Genomic DNA, 15,605 nt, shown 5'->3' with positions numbered 1-15,605 from the left:
AATTAAATATACACAAAGTAACATTTCAATTATTATTTTCTTACTAAAAATATGAACGTTCGTCGACCGGGAATTTTTCTGACCTAAATATTATATTGTGCAGGCTATTTTCATAAAATGATACCACTATAATGAAAATGTATTTTCCCCATCATAATAATGAAAACTTCATATTGTTCAATTATTTTCTATTGTGCATTGTGGTTTTCTTCTACTCGTTGTAACATCTAAGTATGGTTAATTGAAGCAAATAGAAATATTGAAAAATAAATAACAATTCAGTTCAAATGATGTTCAAATTCAGAACATTATTAAAATCTCTAAACCTAATAGTAATAACAGTATTGGCTTGTTATATTATTAATATACTTTTACAAATTTGTATAACAAACGTAAAATGTCGTTATATTTATCTTGAATTAGTATAAAAAAGTGGAAAAATATTATAAATAAATAATGACAAGATAAAAAGAACTTTTTAAATACCACGTTTTTAAATTTTCTGTTGAATCATATAAACTTGACAATTCTATGTATCAATAATTTAGGACAAATAATAAGGCAATTGTCAACAAATATTTTTTTTTGCTATTTTGCAACAAACAAACAAATATAGAATATTGAAATGTCATTATGATTTCCAGAGTAACGCGCGTATATATTATAAATATTCAGTTGCTTGGACCACCCCCTTAGTGGATTGGATTACGGATTACTTCCGAAATAACTTTTTATACAAAACAGAATTAACTGAAAATGAATTCAATTCTACTTAAAGATGGCTAAAACTATTAAAAGAATGCATTGGCATCGTGTTCGGATATATTCTAAAAATTTCAAATGTCTAGCTAGTCGGGAAGTTAGTTAAAAATATATTGCAAGATTTATACTAGATAAACAACCACCGGATAAACAAAAATACGAGCTAAGAAAACGTGGGAAAAAAATAAAATAAAATATATATCGATCATTATAATAATAAGTGTGTTGACAGAAAGAAAAAACAAAACGTATTAAGTTTATTGGGTATTTTTTGTAGCTCTTCCACACTTATGAAATACCAAAACTCAATTGAACAATTGATAATGTCTCAAGACGAAAAATTTTTTTATAATAATTAATGAGAAAAAGTTAATGAACGGTACTGTTAAATATTTTAATATTATCATGTCTTTCAATGAAGAAGTAACACCAAATAAATATAGTAATACGCATATTATATTATTTTAACTAAATTTAATTACCTCTCGCATGAAAAATATTCTGGAATTGGTACAAGTTGAAATGATTAATGGTGAGAATGTAACTAAATTTATTGAACTCAGTTTCAATGGAAATATTTCGTTTTGAAGATTGTTTTATACCCCAAAGTAGCTGTCGATATTATCAATAATTCAAAAATATAAGTAGGTACTTTATATTCTCTGTATTATAATGCACCCACTTAGAGTAAGTGTTGTACCATTGAGATCAATACGTCATAATCGTAGAGCATTGCAGACAGTAATGTTATCATATTATTAAATTCAAAAAAAATATTCGGCACAAGTCTGTTTACTGAAGCCAGGCGGGAACAGCGGCAATTTTTCATGAATTCAATAATGATAACCTAAGCAAGTGGTCGGCAAACTCATTATTCAACAGAGCCAAATATCAACAGTACAACGTTTGAGATTTTTTTTGAGAGCCAAATTTCTTAAACTTACTAAATAGGTAGATATGCTGTTAACGTTATATCATTTTTAATACATAATGATCTTGTTTATTGATAAAAATTAAATTGTAGGCAAGGTATCTATAAAATTAAATCATGACAATGACTAACAAACACTAAATATGAACAATGGCCTTGCATCTCCTCGAAAAGTTTGGATAAGTCAGGTTTGTATGTTGTTGTCTTTAATTTTAGGCACGATTCCAGGTTATTATCAATAAAACGACTTCTCAATTAACTCTTGATAAGGTTCATGCTTGAAAAAGATTGTTCGCATGAATATGTAGAACCGGAAAGGGAAAAAACAGCAAACGCTAGTCTTTTCAACTGATCATAAATGAGTCAGGAATACTATTCCAGGTATTAAAAATCATCATGTCTTTCTTCTCCAGGTATTTCAAAGCAGACTTCTATATACTTATGCTGTGAAACATGTTCACATTTGTTTTTCTCCAACATATCCATATCAGCACAAAGATGTTCAAATTTAGAGCTCCATAATTTTTTATCTATAATAGAGTTGATAATCTTAATCACCAATTCCATAACTTTGCAAATGTCTGCGCACAAAGCTCTTCTTGACGAATGGTGCAATGGTAAGCAAGTAATATATAATTATTATAAAGCAACCATTATTCGTAGGATGTTTATCACACTTCAATGGTCAAAGACATAGCTTATAATTAGTATCTTTAGAATTATCTTCAAATGTGTTAATCTTGCCCATTTTTTGAATAATAAAATGCCTAATTCTTGTCAAATTTGGGATCACAGAGATTATCAATATAATTTTTTTTCGTGGATATTTCACTAAATAATGTTGATATAAATTATACTGATGGTTTTATAAATGCGTTTAAAATTTAATAAATGTAAAAAATCTTAACACCACTGCACATTTATGTACTGAAATATGACTATATTCTAAAACATTAGAGCGAGAGGTTTAAAAGAATACTATTTTATGTAATAAAAATACTTTATGCAGTCATCAAATGTTTAAAATAAATATAAAGGATAACAAGGCTTCAAAATTATATAAATAGATTATCTACAACGTTTAAGATATGCCCAGGATCATACTTTGAAAATAGAAAAAAAGCTCCATTTTGACCCACGCTGAGCACGTCCGCCCTTAAAACACATTATCTTTCACTATTTTAGTCCGTACGTGGTCATTTGTGGGAGAGCCACACTTAAGGGGCCAAAGAGCCACATGAGGCTCGCGATCCGCGGTTTACCGACCACTGACCTAACCTAACTTAACACATAATACAGTATATCGGCTATTTTCAAAAAAAAAATTCCGCTGGCTTCCACTAAACAGACAAGAACCGAATATTCATTTAATAATAATTGGTATCAAATATCTGATATTAAGGCTGTCATAAATCATTATTATCACTATTATCAGATATGTATTAGTTAGATACTACTTGATACTTACGAGGCACCTACCAAAATTGTCTATAAGTTATACAATAATAATATGATTGTATTTATAATTTACTTACCTACCTATCTTCTGTCTTTTCATTGTATTCCGGTAGTTTTTTTATTTATGTATTTATTGTTTTATTTGGTTACATGTAAATAGTACGTAAAGCATTTCACCGTGGCACAGATCACCGTTAGTTTTCTATCGGAAAGAGATGACCATATATACCATACGGTCTTCAATTTTATTAAATTCAATATGAACATTAATTCAAGTTTCATAGCTGATTTTGGAAAAATTCATGAATTTAAGAATGAAAACCTAACCTAACATAACAAATAATCCAGTATATCAGCTATTTTAAAAATTTGTTTACTGCTGGCTTCCTGTAAAGTGTAAACCGATAAAAACTGTGTTTTAAACATGAATTTTATGTCAGTACTATACGACCCAAAGAGGTTGAACGGTCTTTAATATACGGCCATATATATCCGATAGAACATTTCGCGGTGGAGTGTAATACGGTGAACTGCATACGTACAAGTTTCCGGACACGATTTTATTTAGACATGGAGTTGGTCTCGATACTGTACTGAGTACTGCCATATATTTTCAATACGATGAACTGCGATTTGGCCAACTGCATACGTACGTAGTTCCGAACACGATTATTGATATTATTATTATCAACTTTAATTCTCTAATTTTTGTTTGAAAGTCCGTACCCTCGATTATAATTATTTCTAAGACTTAATTATGTTTATTCAACCTATAAAAACGTACTTAATCTACTTTCAATAGGTTATTATGTAAGATAGATCGGAATCCTTTCCTATACCAAGAACAATATACGAAATTACTTTAAAATGACCACTGAAATCAGCTGTCGTTTCCAGCTATTCAAAAGAAAAGGTATTAGTAGACATTTTTCCAAGCCGCAGGGACTTTTCGGGATTGACTGACCGTGAAGTGGAGTCGTTCAACGGAAAATAATTTCCCGACAATCTTCAAGGAATTATCTTTTTTTCGTTTACTTTTATTATTGTTGTTCAAAAACCCTTTCCTGTCTGGTAGTCACGTTTCCTGTTGATAATGTGCTTGTATCTATATTAAATAAACACGTGCCGCATAAGTAAATATTTCGTCATAATATTAACTTATAATTCTGAGTATAATTTAAATATTAGCAGACGTCCACAATGGGAGGGGGTCTTCACCACTAGACCACCCCCCAAGGGACGAATTATTTAGGCAGATGAAATATCGCTTGCTGCTGTGATATCAAAAGAAATATTGACTATTAATATTACCAAATCGGCTTTTCTAAAAGAATCAGTATGTTCCTTCCTTTCTTTCTTTATTCGTTGCTGGAATCGCATTGCAAAGTGTCTGATCTGGGGAAGGTACCCGGGAAAGCACGGAGGTCTATGTTATGATCGTGGTAATTGCTGGTCAGGATAACGCTATAAACCGTGTGCTGCGAGCAAAATTAATAAATGATTGTCGATTATTTTCCCAAAATTAACTCTGTATACCATTATTAATCTTTGTGTGTTTCTAAATATTGTAGGTGGAGACTATCGGCGACGCTTACATGGTGGTGTCTGGTCTTCCGCTGAGGAATGGAGACAGGCACGCTGGCGAGATAGCATCCATGGCACTGCATCTCCTGGAGAGAGTCAAAAGACTGGAAGTCAGGCATCGTCCTGGCACGAGACTCAAATTGAGGATAGGTAACATCATTTGAAATATTTTTTCAATCCCAGCTAGTCCTGCATCTTTCCCACTGGCCATATTAATAAATCACAGTCCATTTCAGGGACTCTCAATTGTTTTTTTTATATTAGGAGCACATTTATGAATCAGAAAAAAATATTATTGAGCATATCGTTTTGTAAAGAAACTTTTGAGTAGAAATCAGAAACTCTACAGTTAACCACGTGTTTATTTTTTGATCGAGCTAACATAGATTCTTTAAAGTTAATAAGAACTTAATATAGTAATTACGCCGCAGGCTAATTTTTGATTGTATAAAATAGAAATATGTATTGGAATAGGCGAGAAATTGAATGACATTCTTCGAAAGTTTTTTTTTCCATTCCGTTTTCCAATTTTGCACACTGATTCAGACAAAACTTAGGTACTTATCCAATGCTTAGATATTTGTATATATAATATACTTACTATGATATTTTCTATCAATATTTTCATATATTATTCCATATATTCAAAGCGTTTCGCTAAATTTAGCAACACGGTATCAATAAATAGATGTTGAGTATAACAAACCTCAATCTCAAACAAAAACAAATGTGGTAAAGAAGAACACAGAAATGGTTTATACGATGTTTTGCAATCCCGCCTGATTCCAGTATCGTCAACTCAAAACAGTCATCTCAAAACAACATTTCGAGATAAGCTTTTTAAAAAATTATTGTATTTTTGTGTATTTTTAAAATTTCATTTACGTACTTACCTACGTTCTTTACTCCATTAGTATAGTTTTTACTGATCCAGGTTTCGCCTTCCGCCTACAGCTGACAATGCCCTTGATTCTGAAAGGCATAACTTGGGTCGGCAACGATGGCATTAATGACATAATAAAGATACACGACGTCTTATTTAAAAACATATGAATATATAATATAAATATCTGAAGAACTACTTCTGCAAGATGGAACTCTTTTTCTACGGATTTCACTACCAAAGTCGTTAAAGGAAGTTTCACTTTTCTCAAATAATGCTTTTCACTTTTCGCAGTTTGTATGACAATTATCAGAGATGGGGTCTATTTTTTTACTTCACATTCATGCATTTCGGCTACATCACTATATAAGAAATTTTGGTACATTCTTAGGTCAATAATTATTTTAAAACAATCATTATTCGTAAGATGTTTTATCACATTTGAATAATCAAAGACATAGCTTATAATCAGTATCTTTAGAATTATCTTTAAATGTGGTAATCGTGCCCATTTTTTGAATAATAAAATGCCTAATTCTTGTCAAATTTGCGATTACAGAGATTATAAATATATTTTTTATTGTAAATATTTCTATTATTTAAACAGTAAACAATTTTAGTAATGGTTTTACATTTACGTTTAAAAACACCACTGCACATGGATGTACTGAAATATGACTATAATCTAAAACATTAGATCGAGAGGTTTAAAAGAATACTATCTCATGTAATAAAAACACTTTATGCAGTTATCAAATGTTTAAAAAGGAACCGCGCCAATTTTCATAACCGATTTTCGCAAAATTCATGAATTCAAGAATGAAAACCTAACCTAACCTAACTGAACCTAACAAATTGTCCAGTACCTATATCAGCAATTTTCAAAATTTATTTGCCGCTGCCTTCCCTTAAACCGACAAGAACCGAAATTTTCTTCAACGTCTTTGAATGTAACCCTAAATAAAACCATGTTCTTATTATTTGGGAGAAAATTGCATCTATTTTTCATGTTACACAAGTCAAAGTTTCTAATAAAGAACTTTTTTCTTATTTGTGTAAAATATCGTAGACATTAATCTTTTTCGTCTTCACATTAGAGACGATAACGTTTACGGGTTTGCTGAAAAAAAACTAAGGTTTACTGATAAATAAATGCTGAACAGCTGAATCAAGTTCATCGACTTATTGATTTTGGCAGTATTATAAAATCAGCAAAAACTTTTATCCCTACTAAATCACCGCTATAATGTATTAATTATATTATTGGCATACATTAATATTCATATTACGTGAATTCAATGAATACTTTCCTTCCAACAGACACTAAAAAATATTTTTGTTCGAAATTAAATACTAGTGCTTTTTCCATCACCGTTGTATCTGGATTGAATAAATTTAATTTTATAATCCCTGAATTGAAAAATTTGTCAGGGTTTGTAAGCCCCAGTGAGTACTATAACGTAGTACGGTACGACGTAAAAGATGTTCGAGGTCAGCATCGGAAATAAACAGGATTTTTCGTAGAAAAGGCGACAATCGTTATCAATAATTATTACTCAATGAATCATTGACTAAAAATACATGTTTAGCCGTAATACGTATCTATAAGTAAGTACAAACTCAAAATAGAATATTAATATGATTTTAATCCATGTAGGTATTATGAGATAAACAATAAAAAATGAAAACACAATTAATGTGTTGTCTGATCTCGACGATCTTGTTTTTTTTTTATATAATTTCACATTTGTATCACTTTGTTGATTCATAATAATTATTATCATGCGTATCTATAAATTTAATAAAAATAGAAAACTGAATGTTGTTTTTCTAAGATAATATATTTTTGATAGTATATAACCGCTATACATAGCGGCTCTCGTGGTGCAGTGCGTAAGGCGCTGGCTTTCCACCCGAGAGTTATGGGTTCGATTCCTGGTGAGGACACACTATTTATGTGTTTTCTCAAAGCCTGGGTGTTTGTGATTGTTCAAAATTATTACCAACCACATTATACCAAAAACGAAGGACATGGTTATGAATAATTAAAAAAAACGCTATTTTTTATTACCTATGTGCACTCACCAAAAGGTAAATACACACTGACAACGAATATATTTAATTCTAACTAATATAATACATTAATACAATAAAGTATGTAGATAAAAACTTTATTACCTACCTATTAAATCAAGGATCACAATAAAAAATGGTTCCATGACAAAACAGAACAACGATAAATATAACTATGACCTTTCAGGAAAAATATAAATTAATATTGAAATTGTCCTATCTCTATTATGTTGATACATTTTTAATAGCACAGATTTTCAATACGCCATAATAAATCAAATTATATAACTGATTTTTGCATTCCTAATCGCTAAAACGCCTTAAATAAACGGGACTTAACTTGGTGTTGCCGGCAAGCTTAGGAAATCTCATCTTAATCAATATAATATGTTCAAAATGATTGGGTGACCAGGTACAACGAAATAATGACCTAACCTAACCTTAATAGATTCCACAAAAATTAATGTATCATTTTCCTCCTGGCTGTTCTGTTTTGTCACTGTTCTGTTTTGTCAAGTTCTGTTTTGTCATGCTCTGTTTTGTTCGGTTACCAATAGATCATTAGATAATAATCAATTACATTTTATTACATACTACATTCAAGAGGTGTAAAATTGTCAATACTGGGAAAACAATGGCAGCGTATTGGGAATTTAACAGAGTTAACTAATGAGATATGTCAAGAATATCACCAGTCTTTAAAAAGTTGTACATATTTATTAGTTAATCAAATAATCTTACATGCCACTTTTTTATTATTATTTTTAATATTACAAATCCACAAATAAGATAAGGATATAAACATCGTTAACTACTAAAGAGACATTCAGTTTTTCATCGAAAATTAAAAATTCCCTCCAGAATCGAAAACAAAAACATTTTTGTAGCTCTTATTTACAAAGAAAAGCATTCAGTGTTCCGTCGACGATTACAAATTTACTCCAAGAAATAAAAGAAGGATCAAAAAGAATCGCGTTACGTGGAAAATCCTGTGTCTCGCAGTGTATTTATTTTAAAAAATCTGACATATTATAATGTATAAAATTGTAAAGAAAGAAATTCATTATTTTTAATAAAATATTTGTACGTATTGGCATTTTTTGTTCTCCGCCAAAATTAATAATATTCTTCTAGTCCACGTCAATTTGTGTTAAGGGTTGATTTATTGTATATTTGCAACGTATTTCTTTCGTCAATTATTCATTGTAAATTATTATGGACGCTAATCTTATTTTTTGCTTATTTTTTTTTCTCGATATCCCTTTGATTATTTATTACTATTGCCTTAACCTAAGAATAAATAATTTTAGTATCTTAAAGATCAATCTAGAATTCCAAATAAATTGTTTAGATGCATACTATCCAAGCCGACCATCGTACTTTTAGCTAAGGACTAGGTACTAAATATACATCATTTGAAAACGTCTCATGCATATACACACATTTGATTAATCTATAAAAAATACACCCGATGTGACTTATTATTGTTACAATCTACAAAATGATTTTTTCTAGTGTGTATATACATGAGATGTTTTCAAATTATGTATATTCAGTATAATAAAGAATGTTACATTCTCAAATCTTGTGCCATTAATTCATTAATAACCAAAAACGATATTTTAGCCAGTTATAATATCTTATTATATTTCGCCATAGCAAAAAAATGTGGCCATATATCATTGAGATCAAAAAGATACGAGTTGTTTACACAGTAATGTTTGTTTATAATGTAAGTAATATAAGTGTAATGTAATGTTTATACAGTAATTTATACTATATGATTCTATTTCTAATTTACTTACCTGTGTATTTTCTTCCGTATTTTCCATTTATTCCTGTGGTTTTATTACGTATTTTTAAGTGTTTTATTTTAACTTGAATTTGATCTCAATGCTATACGGATATCTATTTTCGATACAACATTTTTTATGGCCAACTAAATACGTACAAATTTCCAGACACGGTCTTGACCGTGGTCCGGTCCCATATTTGAATGTTATTAAAATCATGTCTGTTTATTCTATGACGACTACGTGCAATACATTTGGTTTAGCCTATATTCATCTGTAGGGCTATTTTAAATAGTTAACACGGTATCATGTTTTCGTTATTTTTATTGCTCCAAAATAACATGGATATCACTCGGAGAAATTACATAAACAGAGCGGTTTCTAAAAAAATTTTAACACAGTTAATACGTCTTACTCAACGAAATTTAACACTCACATTTAACGCAGTCATGCACGGCCATGTTAAAAAATATCACGCCAGACAGTTAACTTCCCGGGATAATTAACTGCCTGAATATGACATAAATCATGTGTATCAATTTTATTGATTATCAGTGATATGTTAGAATAAGCCTGCTAGATGCATTATTTGAACCCATTTTTACTGTATTTTGCGATACTGCTGTATTGTTTTGGATATTTTTTTATTTAAAATCATAACGTTACTATTAGAGTTATCGCCAATTCACTGTTCGTATCAGCCTAGAATTATTACTAAATTATCATTTCAGGTGTCCACTCCGGGCAGTGCGTAGCGGGTGTTGTTGGGCTAAAGATGCCAAGGTACTGCTTATTCGGAGACACCGTGAACACCGCCAGCAGGATGGAAACGGCTGGAGAGCCCCTCAGGGTCCACGTATCGGCTGCGACATGCCGCTTGCTGAGGAAACTCGGCGGCTACAGATGCATGGAAAGGGGACTCACGATGATCAAGGTAAATATAGACTTATCATTATATAATCATGTGTGTGAACGACGTGGAGGGAATCTGCGGAATTACAAATCCATTCCCACTCATTCTATTATAAAATCATCTTCGGATTCAATGCGGTAACCTGTTAGCAATAAATGAAGATTTTATACCTATGTAATTCAAACTATTACCATTTATTTCAATATACAAGAATCAGCATTGTCTTCAAAAAGTTTACCATATTGCATTCAAAGTGTGGCTGTCATCAGATTCCTGTAACCCCGATCTCAATGATTATATTAATCATTATTAAATATTCATTTTTCACGTACAATCAGTCCGTACTTATATATATAATATGATTTCGTAATGTTATGAGATAGCGGATCTGCAATTTTATAACATTACGAATTAATATTATTTCACAATAATTTCAACATATTATTTCATAGTGCGCTGGTCTATAAATAGCGGGTCGGAAACGATTGGACATCTCACTCGATTACAAGTTTCCGTTAAAGACACATCGCAAATAAATGCCGTTATATGTATTATATTGCATCGATTGTACCCTTGTGTTATTTGAAACAGTAAATAAATTCTCGTCTCCTCCATCAACACGAACAACTACTACAGTATTTCATCTGCAGTACCTATACTTCGCCGAACCAGAATACTACAGAAGTATGAGAAATAACTAGCACTACCACTGAAGCTTATAATTATTCAGTATCACGGCCTGACTAATAGTGGGTTTTGGACTTGTACAGACTTTTTACGAAGAATTAATATTATCAATATTATTCACTACTGACTACACCAATTGGATCCTCATGCTGGACCAAAAACCATGTTATGAGAATTTGTCGGTTTTTGAAAATACCCCACTAAAATTGTCCACGTGATAAATAAAATTGTCCGATTGCGGTATTATAACGGATAAATTGGAAGTGGTTCTCAAGTCGGTCCGACCCTCAGTTAGACCGGACTGCCATTAGGATTTGATTTCTACTAGGAAAATTTTATGACCTTTCAAAAAAATTGTGGTATTTTATGGTGAGCGAGAAGGTCTTTTCTTATCGAGGATCGACCGTAATACATTATTATATCAGTGTAGGAAACCATCCAAAAGAAAATACAACCACGCGATACATCAAACCTTACATCTATCTCAGAGTCCAGTGGGATTTTTTTTTTTGAGAAGGCCTTAACCCGAAGAGGGGTTCTTACAAACCAAACAAACAAACAAACCAAAATATTATTTAAGTTACAAATACAAAAGTATATACTATATAAACGTTGCATAGCACTGTTTAATATATAAACATTATTTATCAGTATTATACACAAAAATATAAAAATATACTTAGATGAAATATAAAAAATCTTAGATAGATAGATATTATATATATATATATATATATATATATATATATATATATATATAACAGATATAATTATAGGTTATATATATATACAATATAGATATAGTCAATTCACTGTTATTTACTTTTTGTCTGTAAGAAATAAAAAGGCTTTTTTATTTTATTTATTTATATAGGAAACCCGCACGCCAACCAAGATCTTGAGAATTAGCTCCTAGGAACATTGTCAGATCAATTTTGAAGAATACCTAACGTTTATTACTCCACTACATATGTCCTTATAATGGATATGGAGATATGGTGGGTGATGAAAGGAAAAGAAAGATATTGTAATATTAGTTATCATTTATTAATAATTATTAATACCTGCACAGAGCGATAAAACCATAAATTAAAAATTTAACTAATTTAGCAAACTTCTCACCGTACTTTTATATTATCATACATAGTCTATCAGTGACAAAGGATGCCCGTTGAAGGTAGGTAGGCTGAAGTTGCCAACTGAAAATATGTCCTAGGACAGACATGCTTATTTTTGTTTCATCTTTTATTGAATATAAAATATTATATTTCACTTTTTTCAAAATATATTTAACTAGAAAAAGATACCTAACATGCACTAAATTAAATATTAGCAGCCACGTGGACTTTGTCTACTGTGCGAAAAATAATATAGCCATTACACAATATTATGCGCAAAGCTAGAAAGACGTTGTTTTATTGGTACCTTGATCCAAACCACAAAGACCAGTCGCCAAATTTGCGAAAATTGTAAAGCGCTTCAGTTAAATAGCCTTTAGTTAATTTCGTCGTAATTAGATAGAGTTTAGGTGGCTAAATAGGTTAAGCGCATTGGCCGAAATTCGATCAATGTAGGTTCGAATCCTGTCCCCAACGTCATATTTTTTTCCAATATATTTTCTATACGTATGTTTCTTATGTGTTTCCAAAGTGTGTAATTTCAATAAAATTTATTATCTGAACATTAGAATATTAATGTATTTCTGACAGATGTTATTTACCTACATGTCTTGTGATCTTGCATCTAAATAATAATAATTTATTGTATAATATTAATTCAACACGTTTTTATCTACGAGCAGCCCTGGAAAATCCATCAAATAAACAAAAAATGTAATTTTTGCTACATGAATGAATCTGGAATATGAATTGACTTCCATAAAATTTATTCATTAGACTTAGTAACCTTTAATCAGATACAAGGCTCGCTATAATAGAACAACGTTTTATTCGATGTCATTGGTATGTCACCGTAATGTGAATGAAATTCAAAAGCCATTATAATTAATAGGTTTCTGTCAAATGTTACTGTATTTTATTTCATATAATTCACAAAATTTCCATTTTCTAATGTCTGTTATATTGTGAAGTATTTGAATACGCATGACTAAAATCTTACAAAGTAAAAATAAATAAAACGATGGATGACAGACTAAAATATTTGTAAGAAAGTACTCACAATTTAATTGAAATTCTGCAGAATTTACACAACTTTTCATTATTATTTTGTAAATAAAGTTGACAGTTAAAGCCGAGTGCCATTATTTGATAGAACCATATTATTCATCGCGTCAATTTCTCATTAAAAATAAACTCATTTGCGTAATACTTGGTTTCGTATCGTTTAAGAAAGAAAATCGGTGATTCCTTTTGGTATAGGTATTTTATTTTTAATATTATTATTTTCCGATAGACATTTTCAAAAATGTATATACTGTGGCGCCGTTATCTGAAATTTTCACTAGGCTCTTGAGAAAATTGTCTCCAAATTTACATTGAAAGCAGTGTTACCCGACCGAAAAATGAGAAAGATTAATTAATTGTTCAGTTATAATTTGTTATTTGAATTTAAAGTATTTGTCACGCCGAATGTGCGAAATTGACTATTACATGAAATGGGTAAAATTTTGGCTAATTCATGTAATAGTCAAGCCCGTTGCCTTCTTCATGAATTAGGTAAATTATCTGCCGTGAATTCGCCAGGCTATGAAATTCTTAAACTGTCAACATGGCAATAGAAAAAGTAAATTTAATAGTTTTATTAGTTATAATTGGACATAATATAATATTATTATTATTAAGTTAGGTGAGGTTAGGTTTTGTAATTCTGAATTCAACTGAATGTCCATTTTGAGGTTAGCTAACAAGTGTCAACAAACTATCACAAACACACAATCGACCATTGCACGATTGAAACCCAAGCACGAATCAAGCGCGATAATACCTTTTAATAAAATTCTTCCGTTATCATATTATATTTCTAGATTTTTTTTGCGCATAGTAAATGGATATGAACGTCATTGTAGTTGGTATATTTTTATATTATAATCAATGACATTTTGACACATTTGGTTAGTAGTAACACCACCGGAGCGCGACCATATATTTTGACCATAGATAATATACGTAAATTTTGACCAATGCATGAGCATTTGACACATTTAGTTTAGTTGCAAAAAATACCACCGTAGCGCTACTATCTAATCTATCCAATGCATGAACTAGGCAGAAAAATTACTGCCGAATTCACGCACTCTGCAGATATTTTATCTAATTCATGAATAAGGCAACGGGCTTGCATTTTTCATGATTTAGGCAAAATTTTGCCCATTTAATTTAATAGTCAATTTCGCACATTCGGCGTAACATATTTCTAGCTTACCGTTACGGGAAATGAGTATTTGAATTAATATAATATTCCGTTGTTATATTTTTAATCTTTTTAGTAATAAAACATCCAAATAACTGTATTCTAATAATTCGTATCTCGTGGTAAGGGTGTTAGAACTGGGGGATGATTCGTGTAATGCTTAATCACATAAGTCGTCAATAGTAATGGATTACCGCAAATATACATCACCGCATTTTGTTGCAATCACCTTGCAGTTGATTTCTGGTTAATTTTTAATGAATTAATGTATACTAGGTACCTTTCCCTTATTACCACAATTACCGAACCGCAGCGGACTGTAAAATTCGGTAAATTTCTTAATATAAAACAACATAAAATATAAGTATGTACGGTATATTCATGAACTATGGTACAAACTGTTATTAAATTATATTATATTATAATCATGGCCCCCACATCCTGAAACGGGCCCCCGGGCTAGGATGTTTGGCGGGCCCCCCTACCTATCGCTAAGGGTAAAGTAAGTGTGACGCGTTGCAATAGCCGTTGTCCAAATGGTGTATTTTTAGCAATTTTTTTCGAGTACATCCATTTGAATGATGGAGTTGTCCAGTATCGGCACACAGTAAAAAATTGCATCGTACAACCAAATAGTTTTAATTATTAATATCATTGACTTTTTTTGATGCCTTTTTTTACTATTAGACCAAAATTTGTGATCTGTGTTTATCTCACTTATCTGGTCTGCTCGCTACGCCGGGCCCTTCCTGAGCCCGGGCCCCCAGGTTAGAGCCCTGTCAGCCCCCCCCCCCCCCGCCCCCGCCGACTTGCTTCTACATTACTTATAGAGAAAGGGTCGACGGGGTCAGATGCTGCGTTCGCAAAACGATGAACGTCAGATATTAGGAATTCATTATGTTATGTTAAATAATCATTTTGTGGTATGCTAAATCTAAAGTAAACGTACATTTTATCATTACTTTTGTGCTGGGATAACTAACCATGACTAGGGAATTCAATCCTGAGCCAAAATTCTGATCCCGGGATTTTGGCATTACAATTTGACAATCCCGGGATTGGCATTTTTTTCCATTGTTAATATAAAAAATTTATATTTACAAATAACATTGATAAGATCGGTCAAAAATAAATCTAGTATAATTTATACTG

The 15,605-nt window shown here is 31.1% G+C and overlaps 1 protein-coding gene across 1 annotated transcript in view; it reads left to right on the top strand.

Moving 5' to 3' along the window:
• The window catches only part of Gyc32E (Guanylyl cyclase at 32E), a 243,396-nt gene extending 231,396 nt beyond the window's left edge, over window positions 1-12,000 (top strand). Inside the window, exons 20-22 of the mRNA XM_085949885.1 lie at window positions 4,723-4,885; window positions 10,216-10,418; window positions 11,959-12,000. Of these exons, the coding sequence (XP_085806011.1) occupies window positions 4,723-4,885; window positions 10,216-10,418; window positions 11,959-12,000 (408 nt within the window). The remainder of the gene's footprint in view (window positions 1-4,722; window positions 4,886-10,215; window positions 10,419-11,958) is intronic.
• The last annotated feature ends 3,605 nt before the right edge of the window (window positions 12,001-15,605 follow it).

The sequence above is a fragment of the Rhyacophila brunnea genome, unplaced genomic scaffold (assembly GCF_057557595.1).
Source record: "Rhyacophila brunnea isolate RB1 unplaced genomic scaffold, BYU_Rbru_1.0 scaffold_22, whole genome shotgun sequence".
In the NCBI taxonomy this organism is placed as follows: domain Eukaryota; kingdom Metazoa; phylum Arthropoda; class Insecta; order Trichoptera; family Rhyacophilidae; genus Rhyacophila; species Rhyacophila brunnea.
Note: the sequence above shows the minus strand (reverse complement) of the source record. Positions and strands in the feature narration are given on the sequence as shown.